This window comes from Mustela erminea, chromosome 1, assembly GCF_009829155.1.
Source record: "Mustela erminea isolate mMusErm1 chromosome 1, mMusErm1.Pri, whole genome shotgun sequence".
NCBI lineage: Eukaryota > Metazoa > Chordata > Mammalia > Carnivora > Mustelidae > Mustela > Mustela erminea.
The window spans coordinates 7,479,191-7,505,607 of NC_045614.1; the positions used below are offsets into that span (position 1 = coordinate 7,479,191).

The 26,417-nt window shown below is 52.7% G+C and overlaps 1 protein-coding gene across 2 annotated transcripts in view; it reads right to left on the reverse strand.

Annotated features, from left to right (window-relative positions):
* Positions 1 to 12,835: 12,835 nt before the first annotated feature.
* The window catches only part of COL5A3 (collagen type V alpha 3 chain), a 36,702-nt gene continuing 23,120 nt past the window's right edge, over positions 12,836 to 26,417 (reverse strand). For both annotated transcript variants that reach the window (XM_032310552.1, XM_032310546.1), the window contains exons 41-67: positions 26,224 to 26,277; positions 25,320 to 25,427; positions 25,107 to 25,214; positions 24,968 to 25,021; positions 24,459 to 24,512; positions 23,724 to 23,831; positions 23,596 to 23,649; positions 23,410 to 23,463; positions 23,238 to 23,291; positions 23,049 to 23,102; positions 22,409 to 22,516; positions 21,731 to 21,784; positions 21,507 to 21,560; positions 21,149 to 21,202; positions 20,924 to 20,977; positions 20,677 to 20,784; positions 20,442 to 20,495; positions 19,879 to 19,932; positions 19,586 to 19,693; positions 19,255 to 19,308; positions 19,139 to 19,174; positions 18,641 to 18,694; positions 17,827 to 18,034; positions 17,633 to 17,745; positions 15,999 to 16,067; positions 13,898 to 14,137; positions 12,836 to 13,809 (exon numbers count right to left, since the gene is read on the reverse strand). In XM_032310552.1, coding sequence (XP_032166443.1) covers positions 13,663 to 13,809; positions 13,898 to 14,137; positions 15,999 to 16,067; positions 17,633 to 17,745; positions 17,827 to 18,034; positions 18,641 to 18,694; positions 19,139 to 19,174; positions 19,255 to 19,308; positions 19,586 to 19,693; positions 19,879 to 19,932; positions 20,442 to 20,495; positions 20,677 to 20,784; positions 20,924 to 20,977; positions 21,149 to 21,202; positions 21,507 to 21,560; positions 21,731 to 21,784; positions 22,409 to 22,516; positions 23,049 to 23,102; positions 23,238 to 23,291; positions 23,410 to 23,463; positions 23,596 to 23,649; positions 23,724 to 23,831; positions 24,459 to 24,512; positions 24,968 to 25,021; positions 25,107 to 25,214; positions 25,320 to 25,427; positions 26,224 to 26,277 — 2,271 coding nt within the window. In that variant the 3' untranslated portion in view covers positions 12,836 to 13,662. The remainder of the gene's footprint in view (positions 13,810 to 13,897; positions 14,138 to 15,998; positions 16,068 to 17,632; positions 17,746 to 17,826; positions 18,035 to 18,640; positions 18,695 to 19,138; positions 19,175 to 19,254; positions 19,309 to 19,585; positions 19,694 to 19,878; positions 19,933 to 20,441; positions 20,496 to 20,676; positions 20,785 to 20,923; positions 20,978 to 21,148; positions 21,203 to 21,506; positions 21,561 to 21,730; positions 21,785 to 22,408; positions 22,517 to 23,048; positions 23,103 to 23,237; positions 23,292 to 23,409; positions 23,464 to 23,595; positions 23,650 to 23,723; positions 23,832 to 24,458; positions 24,513 to 24,967; positions 25,022 to 25,106; positions 25,215 to 25,319; positions 25,428 to 26,223; positions 26,278 to 26,417) is intronic.

Below are 26,417 nucleotides of genomic sequence, written 5' to 3' on the forward strand. Positions count from 1 at the left end.
AGACCTCCAGAGGATCAAAATATTAACACCCTCTCTAAGGAGAACCGTCTGCAGGTGAAGGGCGTCCTTGTTCTGGGAGGGTCCGGAGACATGTGTGAGCCTCGAGCAAATAGGGCACCCAACCAGCGCTCAGTCACCACAGTGAGGCATGGAGCTGAGACGTGCCATGGGATGCGGGACACAGAACAGAATCTGAGCCGGGGGAGGCATCTCCTTCATCCCTCAACGTCCTCTCCCCAGATGGAAGATGGTCCTTTGCTGACTCCTCGGACCCAGCCCCAAGTAGGTGTAGAGTTAGGAAGGGACGTTATGTTGGCTGGTCTGAACCAGAAGCTTTTGGCCAAGTGTGAGCTGTGGTCAGCACTGGGGGGGTAGGCAGGGGGTGTCCCTGCCAACTCTCACCATGTCTGTTTATCACAGAGCAGCACCCTTGTTACAGCTGTGTCTCAGGACCACGAACAATACCCTCTGCGCCCTGAGATGGTCATTGTCATGGTCCAACATGGCCTGTGTTACGCGGTTGACAGTGGTCAGTGTGCCCTTAGGTCCGTGCCGCATCCTTCCCCAGCTCGGCTCTGTTTCAGGGGTGGGGCCCCTGCAAACTACATTTCCCAGGCTCCCTTGCATCCAGTTAGAATGAGCCGGAGGGAGGCCTGAAGAGAGGTTGGGGTGGGGAGTGGGGAGAAGCCAGAGTGTTTCTCCCTCTCCTTCCACTTTGGCAGTGGCAGCTGAGGCTCCTCTGTAGTCTCAGCACCCTGGGATGGGAGTCCCCACTGTGGTTCAGGTCCTGACAAGGGGCGGCAGGCTCTGGACTCCGGTAAGTCCCTCCTCTCTTCAGCGTCACCAGCTCTCGGGAAGATGGTGGTTGGCTACTCACTCTAGAGTCAATTCACCTTCTCCCATATATTCTCTTTTTTTTCTTAAGATTTTATTTATTTAAAAAAAAAAGATTTTATTTATTTATTTATTTGACAGAGCACAAGCAGGGGGAGTGGCAGGCAGAGGGAGAGGGAGAAGCGGACTCCTTGCTGAGCAGGGAGCCTTATGCGGGGCTCGATCCCAGGACCCCAGGATCATGATCTGAGTCTAAGGCAGGCACTTAACCATCTGAGCCACCCAGGCGCCCAGATGCCCTCTCCCATGTATTCTTAAAGCTCAACTAACATCTCTATGGCTAAATCCCCATAGGAGATTTTGCTGCGGAACCACCCGGTGTGAGTTTTGTTTTCCTAACTGGATCCTGGCCAATACACTCTGTGCTGTGGTCAAGACCACAGCCATGGTCAGTAATAATTTGTGTCCCAGTCACGCTGTGGTCAGTGTCCTGTGGATGTGCGATCTGTGCTAACCATCAGCATCCTGGTTCTACTGGGGTCAGCAGAGTGGTCAGTTTTGTGGTCTCCATGGGTCATTCTTGGTGGTGTTGGGATCCGCGTGCTGGTCAGTTTCTTGGCTTTGATGTGCTCAGAGCCACAATCACTGTCCTGTCATGCAGTGGTCAGGGTGACCTGGCCGTGGTATGGCCAAAATTACGGTCAGGTCACACCGCGATCAGGGTCTACCCAGAGTCCTGGTTGTGCTGTTGTTAGCCTCAAGGACAGCACTACCACCAGAGCTGTGATGAGCACAGGTCTCCCTTCCTCCATGGTTAATGTAGTGGTCAGAATTCCGGACCATCTCTAAAGAGAGATCTTTAGATCTCCACAATGTGTGAAGGCAGGACAGAGGATCATTGGGTCCCCGCCAGCTCTCACCAGCTCACCATTGGCTTTTCCTAATTAGTGCTTGGGCAGCCATTGACTTTACTCTCCTGTGACCCCTTCCCGGGTCTAGCCAGAGGAAGACACATCCAGGCCTTTGTTTTCCCATCCTCTGAACAGGGCCCACACAGAGATGACCAAAAGGAGTTTAATGAGTGAATGAATCAATGCCACACATGCCTACTCATGCTTTTGCTCATGTGGGTCCCTCTGTGTATTATTCAGAGAGCCTTTGGTAGCAAGTGGAAGAAAGGCAACTAGAACTGTCTTAACAAAAAATAATAATAATATCAGCTCATGTAACTGAAAAAAAAATTTCAGGGGTAACGGAATTCAGGCATGGTTGGATCCAGGGCTCCTGTTATACCATCCAGATTCTTTCTCCATTTCTTGTCTCTAAAGCATTGTACTGGGTTATTTGTTGCACATCTTTCCTTTCTTGTCAAATCCACATGGGCAAATGAGGGTCAGTCCTGCCAAGCACCCTTGGTCTCAAGAGAGGGTAGAACCTTCCCATTGCCCCACCTGAGGGCGAGGGAGGTGGGTGCTTCTTCTCCAGGTCCTACATGTCGTTGAGGGAGGGCCCTTCCCTGGGGGTGCCCACTCTTTAGCATTTCTAGCCTGTCCAGTGGGTGAACTGAGATAGCCCTCAGGTAGGAAGAAGTATGCACAGGAATGTGTGAAGGCCAAAGGGATGTGGGCAAGGCACTGACCTCATCTGCCTTTGTCCCATTTTTCAGTTGGAGACATTGAGGTTCAGAGAGCTTAAGACACCGGCTGAAGGCCACAGAGAGGATGTACAGCACAGCTGAGACCGTAATTTGGTTCATGTCTGACTCCAGACATGAGAGTTTTAATGCTGTGTTTGCAGGGGAATAGCTGGACCAGACCCGGTGGTGGTCACGGCACTGAGAAGGCCCGGCTGCTCAGCTTACCGAGCATCACCTCTATGCCTCCCAAGCCCATGCGTCTCCACGGGCATCGTTCCAGTGCGCTCCAGGTCCAGGGCTCCCAACTCCACACCCCCACGTGCTCCCACAGAATGGGAGCTCAGCCCCCCTTCCATGTCCCAGAAGGTTCCCAAGTTCCATGCTCAACCCTGGGAGCTCCCCGCAGATTGTCTCCATTGTTCAGCCCCATTCTCTCCTTCTCTGGGCCGTTACTCACTGTGGAACTGCAGCCACCCCTGGGACTCCCTCCCTTCAGGGTTTCTCTCTCTCTCTCTCTCTCTCTCTCTCTCTCACACGCACACACACACACACACACACACACACACACACCACGGACACACAGTCACCCAGGGGCACCACACCACACCAGGATAAAGTAGTGGTGTTTGGAACTGGCACACAAAAGCACATGCGACTCACAACCCAATACACACCTCCCAGGCCCGAGGGCGCCCAGAAATGCACACGCAAGATCCGACAGTAGAAGAACATCAGAGGCAAAACAGCCATAATTACCCAAGACCTGGCACTCATGAATACAGTAGGTCCAACACACACAGACCCACCCAACCCAAAAAAATGCACAAACCCACAATCTGGCCACATAGCGCACATGCACACAGATCCCCAGTGTGGACACAGAGTTCACACCGTACAGAGAAACCCCACATGAACACACCATCCCATATGGACAGCACATAGCTCCTACACAAACACATATACCAGGCTCCAGGACAGTCATACACGAAAGGCAGGCACTTCCTACACAAGCACACAAAAGAGAAACATGGTTGGCACCCGAAACACCCAGTGACCTGTGATTCAGACCCAGTCACACGCCCAGATGCATGGTACAAGGCACACAGTTCATACACACACACACACACACACGGACCCATAGGGGATCCACACACACCCTCTGACACGCAAAGCCCAGGCCAGGGCAGCGTGGGAATGAGGCTGTGGGAAGGGGGAGGGGGACAGAATGACTAAGGAGGCCTCTCTGGGGGAAGGGGGGGAGCAGGAGGGAGGGTAGGCTTGCATCCAGCACATGTGGTTCCCATTACCGGCCTGGGAATTGAGGGATGAGTTGGCGGGACAAGGAGACCCAGCATCGCTTCCCAGCCCTGCCAAGCCAGGAAGGAGCGAGGCCCTAATCGAGGTTACAGGCCCGGAACTTGGCTCGGAATCACAGCAGCTCCAACCAAGAAGGGTCGAGCCTGAGCCAGACCTGGCTGGGATTCCCTTCAACCCCTGTAGCAGTCCGGGGAAGGGTTTCATAGGAGAGGAAAGTGAGGGACGCAGAGAGGTTAAGCCACTTGCCTGAGGTCACACAGCTAGGAGGTGGTGGAGCTAGGATTGGAATTCAGGTCTCTGGGCGGCCCTGACTCAAGCCCCGTAGTAGACACAAGACTCCCCCGTTCATCCACAAGTAGAGACAAGGCACTCGCTCCAGGTCCAGCCTGCCCTGGATTTGTGACTATGAGTAAGAAAGCCTCTGCCCTCAAGTAATTGAGAGTATGGAGTATGCACAGATGGACAGAGTTCTCTCTGAACCCTGAGCGTGTTTGGAGAGCCCTGATCTAGCCTGGGGGCAGGGCAAGTCAGGACCAAAAATTGAGTAAGAGTTGGCAGGGCTCAGTGGGCAGAGGGAAGAGCAGATGCAAAGGCCCTGAGGCTGCAGAGTGCAAGAGGTTTGCTCGCCTGTTGAGGGATGATGACAAGTGAGGCCAGAGCTGCCAGACAGAAAGACTTGGGGCCTGACAGGGAGTCCTGGAAGCTTGGGAGAGTGGTGAGCGGGAAGGGGAATGGTGTTGTTTGGCCAACTAGCATGAAGCCTGCACCCAGGACAGCTAAGGATGTGTCTTCCCCATAACCCTGAATTTCCATTCGCCTATATTCATACACCCCAGAGACATGTATCCATGTGCACAAAGACACATGCCAGCATGTGTAAACGGAACAAAATGGAAAGCACCTAAAAGTTCATGAGTACAACAGACAGCTATGCTGAGGTAAGCATTTAAAATGACAGGATTCGCTCGCAAGGCAAGTTGCCAAAGACATGTTCAATGTTGTACCAGTTAGAGACAGTTCAAGAACTTGCCAAACTATGTGCGTCACCCATGGATATGGGCCCCCGGGATGCAGTAAACATGGAGAAATACTCCAAGGACAGAAGTTCCCATGTTCAAGGGAAGAGAGAAAGCGGGAATCGTGTTTAATGGCTATGGAGTTTCAGTTCGGGAAAATGACACAGTCCCAAAGACAGACGGTGGTCATGAATGCACAACAATGGGAATGTACCCAAGGCCACCAAACTAGACACTTAAAAATGGCTATGTGGTAAGTTTTATGTGAGGTATATTTTATCTCAATTTCAAAAAAAAATTGAGAGGCACCTGGGTGGCTCATTGGATTAAAGCCCCTGCCTTCGGTTCAGGTCATGATCTCAGGGCCCTAGGATCGAGCCCTGCATCAGGCTCTCTGTTCTGCGGGGAGCCTGCTTCCCCCCCTCTATCTGCCTGCCTCTCTGCCTACTTGTGATCTCTGGCTGTCAAATAAATAAATAAAATCTTTTAAAAAATAAAAATAAATTTTATGGGGCACCTGGGTGGCTCAGTGGGTTAAGCCCCTGCCTTCGGTTCAGGTCATGGTCCCAGGGTCCTGGGATCGAGCCCCGCATTGGGCTCCCTGCTCAGCGGGGAGCTTGCTTCCCCCTCTCTCTCTGCCTGCTGCTCTGCCTACTTGTGATCTCTGTCTGTCAAATAAAGAAATAAAATCTTTTAAAATAAATAAATAAATAAATTTTTAAAAATTTGAGTTCATACTCTTTTACCCATAGTGAGGAAAGGAAAAGCAGTCTATGGCAGAAATGTATACAGGGGCATCAAATGTGTGTGTGATGCTTTGTCTTTTAGGCGGGGTGGTGGGCACATGTTTATTATAAAGTTCTTGCTATATGTATTTTTTCTTTTTTTCTTTTTTTTTGAGAGTGTGCACGCACAGGCATACACACACACACGAGCTGGTGGGGCAGAGGGAGACAGATAAACCCTTCTTTTTATTTTTTTAAAGATTTATTTATTTATTTATTTATTTGACAGACAGAGATCACAAGTAGGCAGAGAGTCAGGCAGAGAGAGGAGGAAGCAGGCTCCCTGCTGAGCAGAGAGCCTGATGCGTGGCTTGATCCCGGGACTCTGGGATCATGACCTGAGCCGAAGGCAGAGACTTTAACCCACTGAGCCATCCAGGCACCCCTAGAGAAACTCTTAAGCAGGCTCCACGCCCAGTGGAGCCCAAGGCGGGGCTCGATCTCATGACCCTGAGATCGTGACCAGAGCTGAAATCAAGAGTCTGACGCTTAACCAACTGAGCCACCCAGGTGCCCCCGCATTATATGTATTTTTTATAATAATAGTCTTTTAGCATTTTACCACATGGCAGACATTGTTCTAAGTGACCTATTTTAAGGAATTTAACCCTCACACAACCCAGTGCTTAGGTGCTGTCATTCATGGTGGAGACCGTGGTTCACAACAGTGAAAGTCACACTTGCCCCCGCAGAGGAGCTGGTACTGGACCAGATGGCTTGGCTCTAGCCGGGATAGCACACCGCCTCCATACACCTTCCATATTTCATTCATCGGCTTTGTAACACTAGAAATGGATCCAAGAAGAGGTGGTGTCTTGGAGGGGGCGTGGGAAGGGACATGAGGAATTTCTGGGGTGCTGGAAACAAGTCTGCATCTTGTTTAGGATATGTAGACATTTGTCAAAACTCATCAAACGGAACCCTGAAGATCCGTGCAAACAAATGTTTAAAAAGAAATATACCGGCTCCAGCAATCCCACTTCTGAGTATAGGTCCCAAAGAACGGAAAGCAGGGTCTGTAAGAGATACCTGCACACCTGCATTCACGGCAGCATTTTTCACGACGGCCAAGAGTTGGGAGCAACCCAGGTCTGTTGACGGGGTAAGAGGAGAGCCAAGATGTGGGGTACAGGCTAGGCGGGGTAGCATTCAGCCTTAAAAGGGAGAGGAGCTCTGACACTACACGATGGATGACCCTTGAGGATATTATGCTCAGTGAAATAAGCCAATCACAAAAGACGAACACCGTGCAATTCTACTTATATGAGGTCCCTAGAAGAGTTGAATTCACAGAGACAGAAAATAGATGGTGGGTGCCAGGGGCTGGGGGAGAGGGAATGGCGAATTGTTCACTGAGGACAGAGATACAGGTTTGCAATGTAAAAAAGTTCTAGAGAGCAGCGCCTGGATGGTTCAGTTGGTTAAGCATGGGGCGCTTGATTTCGGCTCGGGTCATGAGCTCAGGGTTGTGGGAGCCCCGTGTCAGGCTCCTCGCTCAATGGGGAGTCTGCTGGGGATTAATAAATAAATTATTATTAATTTATTATTAATAAATAAATCTTTTTTTAAAAGTTCTAGAGATCTGTTGCACAATGTGTATCTACTTAACACTAATGAAGTGTACTACTTAAAATGATTAAGATGGTAAATGTTGTTATATGCTTTTTACCACAAAAATAAGATTAAATAAAATAATAAAAGAGATCTACCAAGAGCAGGGAAAGCCTATGGAAAGACAAGACCAGCATCAAATAAGAGGTAGAACAGCCTCTCAAGATCGGTTTGGTCCTCTCTCTGCTCAGGGTCCCTTGTCTCCCCAGTATCCCCACTGCCCTTTTAGGGTACAGGCCCACCCTCTTTTTTTTAATATTTTATTTATTTATTTGACAGCCAGAGATCACAAGTAGGCAGAGAGGCAGACAGAGAGAGAGGAGGAAGCAGGCTCCCTGCTGAGCAGAGAGCCCGATGTGGGGTTCGATCCCAGGACCCTGGGATGATGACCTGAGCTGAAGGCAGAGGCTTTAACCCACTGAGCCACCCAGGCGCCCCAGGCCCACCCTCTTAAAAGGAAACTCTGGTGTGCAGAGCACTCTAGACACAGGGCACACATGCGCTCTCATGGGGACAGGCCTTTGTAAGCTTGTGTGGTCTGTACCTGTTTGAGCCCGGAGCTTGTTGTCTTGGGTCTGGCTGTGTGAGAAGTCATACTGCACCTTCCCTCTCTCTGAATGAGCCTGTTCTTCAAGGATGACTCCTCCAGGCAGGCTTCCCTGACCACACTGTCTCAAAGAACACCTTTCTTGTCCTCCTCTGTCTTATTTTTCATCATAGCACCATGCGACACGTCATATACATACTTGCTTACTGCCTGTCGGCCCCACCTGAGTGTGAACTCCACGAGGACAGAGATCCTTGTTTGATTCACTGCTGGATCCCCAGACCCTATAACAGTGCCTGGCTCAAGTAGGTGTTTTATAAATATTTGCTGATTGAATGAATGGTTGAATGTGCGGAGTCGGGGAGGGGATCTTAGAAACATCAATGACATCAGTTTACCTGAGCCTGTGTGTGTAGGTTGTATGTTGGTGGCATGTCTGTCTGGGTGGGGCTGTGTGTCCCTCTGCCTGCCTAGCATGTACCAGACCCCAGGATGCAGCAGTTCTTGGTGTGACAATGGGGGTCTTGGGTGTGCCAGCACATCTGAGTGTGGGTTTATGAACATGGCTATGTGGCCGTGTGAGGGTGGCTTTGGGTGCGTGTCCAGGCACAACTGGGTGTGCACAACTGTGTGTGTGGGCTGCTATGCGCGTCAGCGTGTCTGGATCTGGCTGAAGGTGAATGGGTGTGTGTAACACGGGTCTGCCTCTCTGAGACCGCCTGTGGATCTGGGATGTGACACAATGAGGGTCTCATTCTCTGGGCTGTTGGTCGATGTATGTCGCTGAACCTGATTGTCCCCAGTGAGGCTGCCTGTGTGTGCAAAATTTGCTACTCCACCCACCTCCTACAGCCCTGAATGAAGCCACAGGCGGCTCCCACACCGGCTGCCCGTGCCCCAACCCCAGTTCACAGAAGGTGTAATTGCTCAGGAAGCACAAGTGGTGGGATTAATTATGGCCACTGGATATGCAAATCAGCTGGGGGTTTTCCCCCTGCAGCCGCCTGGGTGCCGGCAATGATGCTGGGTAAATACACAGAGCTGAGCGTGAGGCCCAGAGCTCCCTTCTTACACCTTTGTCAATTACCTTAATTCAGTAGGGCCGAGAGTCCAACACTTTAACCAGCTTTTAGTTAATTAAAGAGTACTCATTACCCTATTTATTGTTCCTCCCCTCTAAAATACCTGCACCAGTTGCAAAAGCAGAGCCCAGTGGACCTGCATTTATAAAATCCTGGGCTGTGTAGAGATGTAATGATTTTTATTTATTTATTTGGGAGAAAGAGAGAGAGAGAGACAGCGTACGCATGCAAGCACACAGCTTTGAGTGGGATGGGGGGGGAGGGGCAGAGGGAGAAGGAGCGAGAGAATCCCAAGCAGGCTCTATACCCCATGCAAAGCCCGACGTAGGGTTCAATCTCACGACCCTGAGATCATGACCTGAGCCAAAATCAAGAGTCAGACGCTTCACCGACTGAGCCACCCAGGCATCCCTAAATGTAGTTTTTTTTTAAAACGATGGAAAAAATTCCTCTAAAAGATAATGGCTTTTTGTTGAGCTCTAGACTAGAGCTCTAGCTCTAGACTCTGGGCAAGTTACTTTACCTCTCTGTTCCTCAGTTCCCTTACCTGCAAATGGGGATAATAACAGAACCTTCCTCAAGTGTTGTAATAAAGAATAAATTAACTCATCTAGGGAAAATGTTTGATGAACAAGACCTGGCAGGTAGATGCTCAATCAGTAGTCTTTGTTATTAACAGTGTCAGTTGAACTAATCATGGATTGCATGGGGATGAAGATTTGGTGTATAAGGGGGCGCCTGGGTGGCTCAGCGGGTTAAAGCCTCTGCCTTTGGCTCAGGCCATGATTCCAGGGTCCTGGGATCAAGCCCCATGTTGGGCTCTCTGCTCAATGTGGGGGGGCCTGCTTCCTCCTCTCTGTCTGCCTCTCTGCCTACTTGTGATCTCTGTCTGTCAAATAAATAAATCTTAAGATTTGGTGTATAAGAAATGTCGTGCATGGTTCTTCGTAAGAAAGTGAGATAAATTCGATCTAAGTGTGCAGTCTTAGAGGAAGGGAATGAGGAGAGAAGGCAAGAGGAGGCATTAGGGAGGGAAAGATGGCAGACGGCAAGCAGAATCATGGGAAATCCAGATACCACCAGTGACACCAGGGACTTTTAAGGACAAGGATATTCAATATTAAATTCTAATCTGTCAATGTTGCTACAGTGGGACCTCCCGGTTTGCACACATGCTTACATGCTGATCTTCAGTAAAAATTGGGCTCGTTTGCTATATTAGTCAGGATAATTAATCATAGCTGCTGTAACAAGCAATTCTTAAACATCTCAAGGGCTTAATGCAATCAAGTTACTTGTTTGATGGAATTCCCCTGTAGCATTCCTCCAAGCAGTAGCTCAGAGAAGTTGGCCCCTTTCTAGTTCCATAGGAGACACTCCCATCTTACTTACTTACTTACTTACTGTGATCTCCAAGGTCATCACAGACCGAAAGCGCTCAGAAGATCCAGCGGGAGGTTTTATGGTTACCCACATCCCCACTGGCCAAAACCCAGGCTCGTGCCCCAACCTAACTGCAAGGAAAGCTGGGAAATGTGTTCCCAATTAGGAGTGCTCAGGAAGAGGAAAACAACACATAGCCTTGGTGTTATGTTACCATGTGCACTGAGTTAAGAATGTTTGGGAGAGGAACTAAATGGGAAGCAGGCCTGGGTGTACATTTGGGTTGATAGAACAGTGTGAAAAAATCAGCAAAAGCAACAAATCGGGAGAAGAGGTAACCAAGGGAACACCATCCCTTCAAGAGTCAGCATCGGTATTTTAGGGTTTCTGGACTCTTCGCTGTGTAGAGGATACTTCCTCAAATTTCACATGGCTTTACTCCTCATCCTTCAGGTCTCTCTGCTCCAATGTTACCTCTTCAGTGAGATCTCTCCTAACCACCTTCTTTCAAATAGCCACCACTCCATCACTCTGCATCTTGTTTGATTTTCCTGAAATCACACTACATAGCTATATGTTTGTCTACTCTGTCTCCCTCAGCAGTAAGATCCCTCAGACGCCGCATCTTTCTTCTACCCCAGCATTTGGAACAGCGTGTGGCACCGAGTAAACCATCAAGAGAATGAAACAAGTGAATGAGTAAGTGAATGGAAAATAAACTCATCAGTCAACTCCTGAACCCCAATATTCTTCATAGCATCAGTAATGTTTATTGAATGCCTGAGGGAATCCAGGACACGCGTTCAGATGGCTTTATGGGACCTAGGTGGCAGGGCTTACCCTGGCTTTTGGAGAGACAATTCACCCCAACCTAAAACCCATAACTACGCAAGCCCACCTGACCCAACTCAACTCACACCAGCCCTCCATCACTCCTAACTCAACTCAATTTGGCAATGTCCAACAACTGATGAATGGATAAACAAAATGTGATATAGCCAGACAACGGAATATGGTTCAACAATAAACAGGAATGGAGTACCAATATGCACTGCAACATGAACATTGAATCATTATGCTCAATGAGAGCAGACAGATCCAAAGGGCCACATACTATATGATTCCATTTATATGAAATGTCCGGAACAGGCAAATCCATAAAGACAGAAAGATTAGCGGTTGCCTACCACTGAGACGTTTGGGGGAAATGGAAAGTGACTGCTAATGGATATGCGATTTGTTTTTGAGGTGATGAAGATGTTCTAAAATTGATTGTGGTGATGGTTGCACAAGTCCGTGAATATACTGAAAACCATTTAATTGTATACTTTAAATGGGTGAATTATATGGTAAGTGAATTACATCTCAATAAATCTATTTGAAAGAAAACCTCAACCCAACATCTAACCCCCAATTCAAGCTACCTCAAACCCAACTCTCATCTTAACTGATGCTGTCTTGACTTCCCAAACTGCCAATCCCCAGTCCCCATTCATAGCAATCCCTACTTACCTCTACTCCGTTCATCCTACTTCCCAAATTGACCCTCATTCATGTCAATCCAACATCTAATTCCAAACCCTAACTTCAATCCGCTGATTGCCCTACCTCCAATTCAGCAGATTCCATCATCAATCCACAACCTCAGACTCATTCAACTCACTCCAAACCAACCTATTAGACTGATCTTCAAACCATTTTCAACATATCTCACCCAACCCCTACCCCCCAGTATCCAGCACACCTCAAAGCTCCTCTTCTAATTCAATCCTCTCTACCCTCAACTCAGCTCCTGAATGGCCACCCAGATGTTTCACCTCTAGTCATTTTTTTTTTAAGATTTTATTTATTTATTTGAGAGAGAGACAGTGAGAGAGAGCATGAGCGACGAGAAGGTCAGAGAGAGAAGCAGACTCCCCGTGGAGCTGGGAGCCTGATGTGGGACTCGATCCCGGAACTCCAGGATCATGACCTGAGCCGAAGGCAGTCGTCCAACCAACTGAGCCACCCAGGCATCCCTCACCTCTAGTCATTTTTATCTCAAACCCAAACCACATCCCACGTCCCCTCTTGATCCATTCCCACACCCTCAGTTCAGCCAGCGACTCCAGGACTAATCAAGGTCAACGTGGAGATCTAGCTATCCTCTCTCCCTCTTTCTTCTCCCTCCTTCCCCTCCTCTTTCTTCTTCAAAGTTTGAGGTCTTCCTAATAAGTTCACCATTTTTTCCAGCTTTATGGACACAAAATTGATGACATACGATATTGTGTAAGTCTACGACATACAACCTGTTGATCTGGTACACTTGTATATTGCAAAATGATTACCATGATAGCATTAGCTAACACCTGGGTCACATCACATAATTAGCATTTCTTTTTTATGGTGAAAACATTTACGATCTCTCTTAGAGATCCGGCCACTTCCAACTTTTCTTCTAGGGACCTGCATTGGTAAACAGATCCAACATCTCCAGGGAGTGCCATTATAATCAGATGCTCCCCAGCTCCCAAAGCCACCTGTACCCAAAGACCCAATTAAGAAGGTGGGGGCAGATACCGCAGGTGACCCAAGAGCCTGACCTTAAGAAGGATGTAGCCAGCACTAGATGAAAGGCACAGGGACACAGTTCACTGGTTTATTCTCAGACTTGAGATGCCAAATATGCCCTATGGCCCTGGAGGGGAGGGGAACATGCTAGAATCCGTCTCATCATATCCCAGCCCTCCCTAAGGAGGAAGCAGATTAAATATACAACAGAGGGGAATTTCCCTTTTCATCCAGACCCAGGTATAAATAGGGCAGCACCATTAGGATCCTGATTCACCCCCACCATCTTGGCTCCTATCCCACCTGGCATGGCAAGGTGCATTTGGGGAGATATGGGTGGGGGGCGGTATTCAGAGCTGTGCAGAGGCAGCAGAAGGAGCACCCAGCTCAGTCCAGGGAAGTCTCACTTCCCCCTGTGGTCTGACTTTAGTTCCTTCACTGTGAACCCACCTGAAAACAGGAATGAGTGAAGGGGTCCCAGCCTGGGATCAGGAGACATCCAGTGCTTAACTATGGGAAAGGGTAGCACCACAGGGTGTTGAGAGCACTGCCCAGGGGATGGGGAGGCAGGTGTGGGGGGCGTTCGTCAGCTGTGAGTTGGAAGTTCCTTGCATGGGGCACCGGGGGTGGGGAGTTGAGGGATGGGCGGGCACAGAAGGGAGAAAGAGCCAGACTACAGTATGTCAGCTACGGTGCAGTGAGGAGGAAGCCGGACCCTTGGGCCAGGGGTGTGCAGCCCCCAGCCGCCTGGAATGGAGAAGGGATATTGCTTGACCGTGAGGAGCAGACTCTCCCCGGGCTCCACAGTCACAGGATACGATAAATATGATGGCTTCAAGGCCTCAGCACCAAAAGTACCCCATCGGGGGCTCCCTCATTGTCCCTCCCACCCCAAGAACTCTCAGCTGCTAAAGCAGACAGGGCCCAGTTCAAACCCAAACTTCTGGTTCGTCTGGCCAAAGTCAGTAGCCGCCATGTCCAACAGAGGCAGAAAGCCCACTCGCGAAGAGCTCAACTCCAAGAGGGTCTTCGTCTGTCCCTTCCGGAGCTGACCGCGGGGAAGACAGAATGGCGGGTGAGCAGGAAGGCAGCCAAGGTCCCTCCCCACTGCGGCCAGCCCCTGCTCCTCCCCTTACCCGGCAGCCATCATAGGGGACAGTGATGGTGGCCGCTGCCATCTGGTTGAAAGACAGCTCCTCCCCGTTGGCTCCGAGGAAGCGGACGGAGCGGCTGTGATCGCCTGCAGCTTCGTCCAGCCAGCCGGCAGAATTCTGGCAGGAGTAGGTGAAACTCTGGCGGGCTGTGGCACTCAGCAACTTTAGGAAGGTCATCTGAACCACGCTCACCGGGGACCCATCAGCGTCCACATAGGAGAACTGGGGGTGGGACCAAGCAGGAGGTGAGAGTGCTCCATTGACCCCTACTTTCTTTCTAAGGAACCTACCTCTCAGGCTCTCCATCCCCCGACCGACCTGCCCCTCTGCCTCGCCCCTTCTCTGGGTGGGCCCACCAGCCATCCAGCACCCACGGGTGCCTGGCGAGCCCCGAGGCACTCACGCGGGTCTGCTGAGCACTTGAAATGCACCCGATGAGGAGGAAACTGCTTAAAATGTTAATTCATTGTTGGATTTTACATTATTTAATGATTTTGTTTTACTGTACTTGATTCATGACTAATAACTGAGGCTCAATCCAGTTATCAGAAAACTTGGGTGTGGAACAGCTTGAGTATATACGAATCTACCTTTTCAACTGCAGATTTTATGAAATCTAAGTACGGATCAAGAGCTTCCAAGGAAATTTAGTATCCAAATTACGACGTGCTATAAATGTAAAATACGCATCAGACTCTGCAGAACTCGGAGGGAAGGAATTTAAAATGCCTCAGTAACCTTTATATTGATATGACACTCTTTTAGATGCACTGGGTCAAATAAAATATATTATTAGCGTGTCATGGGCTTGAGATAACTGGCTGGTCAATCCGTTTCTTCTGGCTTCCCTGTCTTCTCTGTATCACTTCCGAGTTCCCCGACTGATGTTTTCTGGAATCCTATCCCAGGTAAAGTACTTGCAACTGAGTCTTTGTTGAAGGGTCTCTTTTGAGGGAACCCAAACCAAAGTACCCCCACGCTATATTAGAGCTTTGTTTCTTTGGTTATTGTCTGCCTGTTTCCTTGTTCAGCTTCATGAAGTCAGGAGCCGTGTTTTATTTGCTGCCACATTTCCAGTGCTTAGCACATACATGTATGTTACATAAACAAATCCCAAACTGAACCCAAGTTCCCCCCGCCCGTCAAGGCTGTTCTTCCTCTCATTTACATATCTCAGACTCCCTCCCAGGCACGCGCCCACCAACACTCTCCTCCCTGCCCTCCATCTCAGCAATGACTAGATCCCATTGACTTCCCTTCCAGAAGTTCCAGGCCATGCCCTCCTCCCCACCCCCAATAGCAGAAGCTCCAGCCTGGACCACCTCTTCACTCTCCCAGACCAACAGACCAGTCCCCTCCACCCACTCCACCCTTACTAGTCCCGGAGGCACTCTTATAACAGAGATTAGATTTGGGTCCTTCCTTCACTTAAACACATTCTATGGCTCCCTTTGCCTCACAGGTCTTTCTGGGGGGTGGTAAGCCTAACCCTCACCTTCCTACTCCACCTCCTTTCTCAATCCTTTCTTTTTGTTTTTTTTTAATATTTTGTTTATTTATTTGACAGAGATCACAAGCAGGCAGAGAGGCAGGCAGAGAGAGAGGAGGAAGCAGGCTCCCCGCTGAGCAGACAGCCCGATGCGGGGCTCGATCCCAGGACCCCGGGATCATGACCTGAGCTGAAGGTACAGGCTTTAACCCACTGAGCCTCACCAGACTCTCTTTTTTTAAACTCTGGGCCTTCGTGTATGCTGTTCCCTCTGCCTGCAACACTTTTCCTTGTCCTCCCTAACTTGCTGACCCAACTCATTGTTTAGGCTTCCACTGATCTGTGACTGCTACCAGGAAGCCTCTAGTACTTCCAGCACTGTGTCTGGATTTCCGCCATACTCTGCATCCCCTCCATCACACATCTAGTGCTGCCCCTGCCCCATCTGCCACCCCCACTAAGCCTGCAATCACCATGAAGGCAGGGGTGAGTCTTCCCTCTTCCTTTCAGTTCTCATAGCCTCTCCTCCAACTCCCCCTGCACCAGTTCCCACCAGTTTTCATACTATCGCCCGCTTGGCCTCCAGCAACTCACCTTCTTCCCTCGACGGAATGTGCTATACCAGTTTCCTGGCTTTTCCTTGGACCAGGAGGCCATTTTTACCTGGGGACAAGAGGGGTGTAGTGAGCGTAGATGCCCTGGGTGCACGCGAGGTCTTTCCTGCATTTACCCCACACTGAAAGTTGCAGCCTGTATAGCCAGGACTCTTGGGCTGTTCTCTCGCCATGGAGGTGAGCTTGGCTGGTGCATAGGGCAGCCCAAGGGACCAGGGGTCCCTGCCCTCTGAACGCCCTCTGAAGCAGCCCACAACCCATGACTGACAAGATTGGTGGCTAAATGCCCGCTCCTGCTCCCTCTCCCTCTCCCCCTGTGTGGGACAATGCAGTCTCCCCATGTCCCCCAGTAGAACTGAGCTTTTAGTGCCCAAGAGTGACATTTTAATCCTCATTGGCCACCTCCCCCAGACCCGCCCCCCCCCTTCCTTCTCTCCTGGTGCCTCCTGAGATGTCCTTCTAAATCAATGACCTGCCCTCAAATCCTTGTCTCAGGGTCTGTGTCTGGGGAACCAACTCTGGATCATTCCTCAGTCCCCTCCCCAGTCCCTTTGGGCAGGGAAGGTGAGCTGGTGGGAACGGCTCAGGTCTCAGGGACCAGCAACCATTTAGAGGTCAAGCCCTACATGACTTGGGGGTCCTGAGCTTGTCTAAATTCCCATCGGGATGGGGGGGTTGAGCTCCTACCAAACCAGGGCTCTGACTAGTCAAAAATAAGCAACAAGAAGGACATGGCCATGCCTTTCTGCAGGCTCTGTGCTGGCTGCAGATCTTACCGGCCGTGGAGGAGGCATTAGCACAGGCCCACGTGTATCTCATCACTGAGCCTGACACGTCCGTCAACACCCCGATGGTACAACCATCCTGAGGCAGATACTGTCTTGAATCCCATTTTACAGATAAAAACAACTGAGGTGACACCTCTCTCCCAACCCAGCGTTCTAGAGCAGGGGCAGCTGGCCCGCTGCCCTCCGCTGCTCAGCCCGGTGCTGGGGCTGGGAGGCTGAGGGCTCCTGATGGAGCACCCCAGTATTCCTGGGGAACCAGGTGGTCTCCCCTCCCAACCCACAGAGGGCAATGAATCTGCGGGCCTATGAAATAGCAGGTCGAGAGATGGTGGTTAAGGGCTGTGTCTCTGGAGCCAGCCTGCCTTGGGGTAATCCCACAAGGGATTACCTTAGTTTCTCTGCCTTAGTTTCCCTCTCTGGGGATGATGGCCCCCACACCCCACACCAGGTGGCTGGGACTCAGTGCAAACGCAGCTAAGTGCTCGGAACAGTCTGGCACATTTATCCCCTATTTAAAGGCTTCCACCATTTCTGTTTTCTTAATCAGGTTTTTTTGGTCTATCTTTTCTCACGGACGGTGAGCCCCATAAAAGCAGAGTTTTGTTTGGTTTTTTATTCTCTGCTGTAGTCCCAGCCCTTCACAGGACTTGGCATACAGCGGGTGCTCAATAAATGTTGGCTGAAGGAAGGATAAGGATCCAAAGTCTGGTGTGTGCGTTGGGCAGGGAAGGGAGATAGGGGATACAGCTTTGATGGTGGGGGAGGGGTTGAGGTGGTTTCCGAAGCCCCCCTTCTCCCCGGCAACCCTCCTCCTCCAGGCACTCACCATCTCAAACTTCTTGTCGGGATAGAGGCAGGTCTCCCCTCCCGCAGTGAAGTTGCAGAAAACCCTGAGCGAGTCCCTCGCACAGCCCTGGTTGGGGTCAATCCAGTATTCCCCTGCCGCAGAGCCAGGCCGGTGAGTGTGCATGGCCAGGACCCCATAGGCTTACCGCCCGCCCCGCCAGGGAGGGACCTCACCATCAGGCAGGTGTGGGTGGTTGCGGTGTAGCTCACTGCACACGAGGCCCGGGCGCTCAGCCGTGCCCGGAGGGCGCTGCATCTGCTCCAGCTCTAAGCTCAGCGATGTGAGTGAGGCCAACACCTCCTCCAGGCCGCTCTCCAGCTCCCCTGGGCCTGGGAGAGAGCGCCGGCGCCTGCGCAGCCCGTGCAGCTCAGCTCGGGGACCCTGAGCAGGGGCGGGGGATGGAGGAGAGGTGAGCGGAGAGGCGGGAGAGACAGGAAGAGGGACAAGCAAAGATGAGAGAGTCACAGCAAAGATGAGAGAGTCACGGGAGGTAAAGAGACACGGGTTGTGGCGAGCGATAAGAAAGGGGAGAAGGGGCCGAGGAGACAGGCCGACAGAGACAGAGAGAGATAAACGGGAGGGAGAGATAGAAAGACCCAGAGTTGGGGAAAAGCCGAAGTAATAACACAATGAAAGAGAGATTCACAGGGGGTGTAAGGAAAGCGGAGACAGAGAGGGAGCGGGAAGGAGAGAGAAACAGAGACAAAACAGGGGAACAAGAATTTGGAATAGAGACAGTAAAAGGCCAGGAGGTGGAGAGAGACAGGGAGACAGAGATGGACGGGGAGACCGAGCCAAGCAAGACGAGACCCATCAGGGCCCCCAGGGGTATCCCCCTAAACCCCCAACACAGCCCAGACCCCCCTCCGGCTTTCAAGGCACCTTCCTCCCCACCTGCATGCCACAAACACCTGCTGTGGGCTCCACCCAGTTCTGGGCGCTGGGGGACCCAGGGGAACCCTCTAACATACTCCCTGGGGAACTTACCGGGGGGCCAGGGGGACCTGGGGGGCCAGTGTCACCACGGGGACCAAAGGATCCCTGTAGGGAGAAGTCACTGGGGAGTGAGCTCTGTCTGTGGAGACCCCTTCCTGCCAACACACATACACGCTCTCACACGCACGCAGTCTCACACTCGCACGCGCAGTACCGGGGGAGGGACGTGCACTGCTTAGCACCAAGTATAACACGCACATTTTCTTTCCGTATCTTAACATCTCTGAAAGCAACATCTTAACATCTTTGGCAAATCTCAGTTTCCTTGTCAAAACTGCTTTCGCTCATAGTAGTTTCTAAAATAATGGCTCCTGTTAAAATTGATGGCATCTTAGACTTGATAAAATACAACGGTAAGTGTTGGATAAATATTCAGTGAATGTGTGATTGAATGAACAAACAAACGAATGCAAAGGCACCGAGGTGCGGTGATGTTGAAAGGGGGTGGGAAGCCAGGATGTAGGGGCCCAAGGGACAGCATATACTCACCGGGGACCCCTTGGAGCCTTTCTGTCCCAGAGGACCCTATGGGGTAGAGACAGGGAGGGCTGGAGTCCCAGCTGGGCCACCATGGTGACCCCACCCCACAAACCCCTCTTACTCACCGCCACGCCTGGGGGCCCAGGGTGGCCCAGAGAGCCGATGGGACCAGGGAGACCCTGGAGAAAGGAACATCGAGGTTATCACGGATGGGGTTCACCCCTATGATCCAGGCATATCCCCCAGACAAGCCTCTAGTCCCCTCAAGAGAACAAGCCACAGACACAGCCTCTGACTTGTAAATCCCCAGATAGAGGCCCCCATTTTCCCCAGACACGACCCCTTTCATTCTAGACCCCAGCTTCCCAAATGTGCGCTCTCCAAATGAGCCCCAGTTCTGCCTCCCCACCCACCCCGTCCTCTGAACACACTCTTCCCGCTTGGGACAGAACTCACAGGTTCTCCCTGGGGGCCAGGGGGGCCCTGCACGCCTGGCAACCCCTGATCCCCTTTCTCACCAGCTTCCCCGGGAGGGCCGATGAGCCCAATTAATCCAATGTGGCCCTGTAAGACAAAAGAGGCACATATGGGGAAAAAAATATGGTGGGGGGGGATGCTTCTAGAGCCTTGGGGTTGTGGGTGTGGGAGCAGAGGAGACCCCAACCTGCCAGCCCTCTGGCCAGGGAGGCAGGTGAAGGTGGAGGACATGGAGGTGATTGGGGCAGAATAATGGAAGGTCGTATCCTTACCTTTTCCCCCTTGAGGCCAGCATCTCCCTTCAATCCTGGAAGACCAGAGGGCCCCTGGAAGGAAGGGGAGGCTCAGTTAGTGAGTCTCAAACAGGAAATCTCAAGGTTCATGTGGGTAATTAGGGGAGAGACAAATGGGAAATTACTCGGATTTCAAGTGGGAACTACCAGGGATGCGATTATGGGGATGGTCAGGAGAGAGGAGGGGTGACAAGGGATAAGGAAGGGGTTGGAGCGCGGTAAATAGGAACAGTCAGTGGTGAGGATCAGTGTGGAAGGTCAGGGTAGACTAGCAAGATAGAGGGTCAGTTTGACCTATCAAGATGGAAGGTCACTGTGGACAGTATGAACCACCAAGATGGAGGGTCAGTGTGGGTGGTCAGTGTAGACCATCCAGATAAGTGATCAGAGAGATGGTTAGTACAGATGGTCACGGTGGACTGTAGGATGGGTAGTCAGTGAGGAGTCAGCTTGCACCACCAGCACCCACAGTCGCTAGACGGTCCCAGGACACCCAGTGTGGTTCTCAGTGCCAGGACATCAGGGACAAAGAAGTCTCTTACCAGGGGTCCAGGAGGGCCCATCTGTCCAGGTGGTCCCAGGAGGCCTGGTTCACCCTAGGATGAAGCCAAACATGGGGACGCTGCCCTCGGCCAGAACTCGGTGTGAGTGCCCTGGCCTCCACACACACCCCCGACGCCCACCCCCAGCCAGGGTCAGTTGCTCCAGATTGTGGTGAGAAACTATAAGGGAGGAGCTGACCCCACCCCACCCCAACCCTATTCCCACCCAACTCACCACAGGGCCGGGGATCCCTCGAAGACCCTCAGGCCCCACACGACCAGGGGGTCCTCGAGCCCCGACTGGGCCTGTCATCCCTGGGGGACCATCAGGACCTGGCTCCCCCTAACAGAACAGGGCAAGGGAAGGGCCAAAAAAGTCAGAGGGAATCTTCCCCCTGACCTCCTGTGTTGATGGCCGTTGATGGCCCAGCTGTGGGTCAGGCATCAGCACAGGGACCCTTCCCTGGTTGGGGAGTACTCACCTTGGCCCCTTTCTCCCCTTCTCTGCCTTCCCGACCCATGCGGCCAGAAGGACCCTGAGGAGGGAAACAGGATGTGGGGGAGGGGAGCTTTAGGGGTAAAGGGAGCCTGTTGGGGTGACAGGGGTCTGTGGGGGTTTAGGGGGGCCTGTGGGAGTGAAGGGAGGCCAGTGGAGATGGGCGGGGCATGGGTGGGCCCAGGAGAGCCAGGAGGCGGGTCTCACTCACCCTCTTGCCAGGAGGCCCAGGGGGGCCAGGTTCCCCAGAAGCCCCAGGCGGACCCTACGAATACAGAACAGCACCAGGATAGTATTAGCTCATGTTGGTCGAGCGTGACGAGGTTTCAGGACGCCTCTGACCAGACGGCCTCCCCCATACACCACGCCAACAGCTGCCATCTCCCGCCTCCGCACTGGAGTCGCTCGTGTTCCTGGGGAAGCCCCAGAGAGGCGAGGCAAGGGCATCGACAGGGCCCTAGGCATCTCATCCACCCACTTCTCTGTCCCCCAGTTCACTCCAGTTCACCCATTCACCCTCCCAACCCCCCCACCAGCACCAGCACCACATCCTCTGCTCCGCCACTCACCGGTCCACCAACATCACCAGGGTCTCCCTTCTCTCCCGGGGAGCCATCGATACCCTGTGGGGTAGGCAGGGGTTGTGGAGGCACTTAAGGATTTAGGGGTGAAACACGGGGAAACGTGAGGGTTACTTGCTCCACAGACCTTGCCTAAGTCTATGGAGGGTGGAGATATGGGGACAGAAATAGGACTATATGGGGGCTTATGGGGGAGTAGGGCTCATACCCACCGAAACTCCAGGGTCTCCGGGGGGTCCTAGATCTCCTGGGAGCCCAGTGGGGCCCTGGAAGACAGAACAAGGACAAAGCACCTCTCTGAATTATCGGGCATTCATTCATTTATTTGCCACATGAACTGTCCCCACAGCCTGGGTTGCTGAGGATATGCTTGTGAACAAAACACAAAGCCCCCCCCCCATAGGGTGAACATTTTAGAGTCTAAGGTGTACAGGTGCTGAGCTAAACCCATGACACACATCACCTCACTCCGTCCTCCAGGCGCCTCCCAGCTCGGGACTCACAGGTAGGACTGACCCTCCGGAAAGGGGTCAGATCCAACTTGAGGTTCCGCAGACCCTGAAGGTCCTCACTGCCCTCCCAGCCCAGCCCAAGCCCCACCATGATGGTAGGAGGGTCTCAACCTCCACCCTAAGGCCAAATCCCACATCAGCCCCAACTCTGGGCATCTATCTCAGCAGTTCCAACGCTTCCAGAATGATTCTGTGTAGAAGCAAGTTGCACCCATACAGTGAGCTATAACCATCATTTGTCAGTATTCAGTCATGTTCTGGATTGCCTGGGGAATCAGCACACTGGAGGAGGAACCCCTCGATAGAAGTTGGGGAGCAGGTTCAAGAGGATGCAAGTGCCCCTCCCCGATCTCTCCCTCCACTTCTCCCGGGACTCACCACGCTCCCTTTGGCTCCATCCTCTCCAGGGGGGCCTTTCTTGCCTGGGGGTCCAGCAGCCCCAGATGGGCCTGAGTCCCCCTTTTCACCAATTTCTCCCTTGGGCCCCTTTGCAGAAAGAGTCAGAGGTCAGAGGTCAGAGTCAGCCGGGACTCTTCAGAAGTCAAGGGTTAGCTTCCCTGGACTCAGGAATCGAGAGTGGTCTGGGACTTTCCTGGGGTCAGGGGTCAGAAGAGCCTAGACTGTCCAAGGGTCAGATGTCGAAGGCATCTAGGGTTTATTCGAGTCAGGGGCCGGGATGGTCCAGTTGCTCAGAGATCATAACCAAGGCTGGTCTAGCCCACACGCCATGCTGGAGTGAATTAGGAAAGGGGATCCCTCCGGGAAGTTCATCCCCCGCACGAACCCCCACATGAACCCCACAGTAGGGTTTATGGTTTGGACCCAAGCCCCCACCTGCACCCTGTAGGTGTACAAGCTGAAGAACTCTCGGTAGCAGCCCTATCTGAGACCTTCCGGGGCTTAGGGATACCTATAGGTCTGACTCAGGCCTGCCCAGATTTCGTGAAGGTGGCCCTAGATGCCCAGAGGTCAGGGATTCCCTGAGACGTGTGCAGGGGTATAGAACACAGTCACTCACAGGGATGCCTGGGGCTCCTGGGGGGCCTGGATCTCCAGCCTCCCCTGGCTCACCCTGCAGGAGGCAAAGTCAGGGTAGGGAGAGCTCTGATTATGAAGGACAGGGAGGAGCTCCCCAGAACAGCCATCCCCAAGCCAGACTGGCTGTGCCTCCCCTACCCTAGGCAGCCCCCTACCCCCTCTCTCTCACCTTCTCGCCCACAGCGCCTGGCTGACCAACTCCCCCAGGCAGCCCTGGAGGGCCCTGGAGAGACAGCAAGCAGTAGAAGTGGGACTGTGGGATCCCAACAGCCCCTTTTGGGGAAATGGAGGTCCCCACCTCTCAGACATCCTGCCCCACCCACCCCCCAGCAAGTCTTCACCTCTGATCCACTGGGGCCATGGGGACCCCTAGGCCCTGGAGCTCCATGGGGACCCTGTGGGACAGTCAGAATAGCATCCAGTGACCTCATGACTCCCCAAAGGCACCACTAGCCACAAACACCATCCTTAATGGCCACCAATGACCCATCCTTTTCTCCCTCCCACCTTCCCCAGGTTGTCCATACCATGGACCCTACATCTCCAACCTCCCCTTTCTCTCCAGGAGGGCCTGGCAGCCCCTGTGGAAAAAAGAAGAAAGATTGGAGCACAGAGTGCAGGGAAAGAGGCCACATCCCCAAACTCAGACACCCACCTGCAGGCCAGGAGGGCCAATCACCCCCACGAAGCCTCTCACTCCATCATCTCCTTTCTGCCCAAAGAGGCCTGGTGGTCCCCGGCGTCCCTGAGCCCCATCTGCTCCCTGGAGAAGGACAGAAGCAGGGTACAAGTGGGGTCTGAGTGAAGAGTTGGAGATAGGCTCTGGGTCAAAGTCAGGACCGAGGTTAACAATTACAGTCAGGGTTGGGCTTAAGTTTGGAAAGGGTCAGGGTTGGACTTGGCATCGGGGGTGCAGGTTAAGGGCCAGATTTTGGGAATTAAGTCAAGAGCTGAGTCAAAGTTTTCACATGGGCATTGGGTGGTGAATGGGCATTGGGTGGTAAGTTGAGGTCAAGGTCATGATATGGCTGAGATGGAATTTAGGGTTGGGTTTGAGATTGGGGCTGAGGTCAGATTCAAAGTTTGAGTTCAGGTTTGGGGTCAGCATTGGAGGGTGGGTCAGATTTGGGGTTAGGGGTAGGATGGGGTCAAGGTTCAGATTTAAAGATAAAGTTTGAGTTAGGGTTGACGTTAAGGTCATGGATAGGGTTAAGACTGGGCCTGTGAAGGCCTTCAGGATTCAGGTTGAGATTGGGATTGAGCCAGATTCCGGCGTGAGTTCCTATTGGATGTTGAGTTTGGGGTTGAGTTTGGGTCTGGGTCATGGTGGAGGACACTGTCCATTCCCACCTGCGATCCAGGAGATGGTCACAAAGCCAGGAGCACTCACCGGGGAGCCTGGGTGTCCCACAGGACCCCGTACTCCTGTCGGTCCAGGTGGGCCCTGGGGGAGGGGACACAGCCAAAAAAAAATCTCAAGTTCAAGATTAGGAGAACCCTCAAGATGACAATCACTCCCTCCCTCTCCACCCACCAGGAAGCAACAGCTGCTTCCCCCACAGCCCTGTCTTCCTAGCCATCAACTGATGGGGTCAGACACAGACATCATCCTGAGCTTGGCTCATCAGGACTTTTCCCCAGAAGTCCCTCCAGGGACTGAGCTGGCTCACAGACAGACAGTAGGCACTGTGGCTGAAGTCCTGGGGGAAGCTGGACTGTGATGCCTCAGAGCCTCCCAGAGTCACAGACAGAGAGAATGATGCCATCAAGGAAAGGGAGAGGAGGAGGTAACCACCTCAGCTCCCTCCCCAAGCTCTCGAGATCCCAGCTACCCCCCCATCCTCCCCATCCCTCTGCCTTCCCCCAGCACCACCTCCTTCCCTGGGGCCCCACACTCACCGCATCCCCTTTGTCGCCTTTGCTCCCTTTGTTACCAGGGGCACCCACTTCCCCCTGCAGGGGAAAGAGCATGAGGGGGACCAACTTGGACTCTCCGTACCCTGAGCCCCTGAGTCCTGCCCGCTCCGTGAACGCTTACCTTGTCCCCATCCTCGCCAGAAGGACCAACAGCTCCAGGGGGTCCGGGAAGCCCCAGGGGGCCTGGGATCCCATCTTTGCCTGTGGGGCCAGGGGAGCCACGCTCGCCCTGATGGGGGAGTAGATGGGGGTATGTCAGGAGTCAGGGCAGAGGAAAGGTCCTGGTATGTGGAGTCCTGAGGATGCTTGAGGAATGTAGCGGGCAGGCACTCACCGGGGACCCCTTCTCGCCTGCAGGGCCAACAGGGCCTTGGCCTCCGCTTTGGCCAGGAAGCCCAATGCCTCCTGCTGGGCCCAGTGGACCCCGCTCCCCCGGGGAGCCCTGAAAACAGGGGTAAAGGGTCAGGAAAAATAGCAAAAGTAGTTCTCACTGATAGAGGCCTTTCAAGCTGCCTGGCATTGAGTCAGGTCAATACTGCTGTCTTGGCCACTCTGTGCCCTTCCCCACAGCAGCCAGAGGGACACCTGAGTCAGGGCACACACATCCCCCTGCTCACCACCCTCCACAGCTTCCAGCTCACTCACGAAATGGGAAATCCTCCTGGTAGCCCCCAGGCCTTGCACAACCTGCCCCATTACCTCCTGCCCTCTCTGCCTCCTATTGACCGCCTCGCTCCTTTCCTTCCAGCCACACAGGTCCCACCGTTGCCTCCAGCATGCTGCGCACACTCCAGCCCCAGGGCCTTTGCACATGCTAGTCCCACTGCCTGGAACGCTCTTCCCCTATATACCCACACGGCTCCTCCCAAACCTCCCTCAGGTCTCAGCTCCAATATCACCTTCTCAGGAGGCCTTCCTTGAGCAGCTCATTTCAGCAGCTCTCTCCCTACCCGCCTTCTCCGTGCAATTCGTGCCACTGATTCCTTATCTCCCCAACTAGAAATAAGCTCCAGGAGAAAGGAGGTCTTTAATCTGTTGATGTCTGGCATGCAGGTAAGTAAGTGTGGGATGGATCATCTCATGGATGGGGCCATGTCACAGGTGAGAAAACTGAGGTCATGGGTGTGAGCCTGTTTGACACCCAGGACAGGGGACTTAATCATGGCAATGTCCAGCTCCCTAGCTGCCCCAAGGCACCGCCACCCTGTTTCCCACCCAGCAGATGGGCTTATACTTACATTTGCTCCAACAGGGCCCGGGGGGCCTTTGTCACCCTTTAAGCCAATAGGTCCCTGAGGGAGGAGATGATTCAGTTAAGAGATGCCCAAGGGTGTGCCCAGGTCCTGTCTTCCTTCTGGGGGCTCACAGTTCTCCACTTCTTCCTGGGCACTGAAGGTCAGGGGTCTATCTCCTCCAGGTCCCGCCTGCTGTC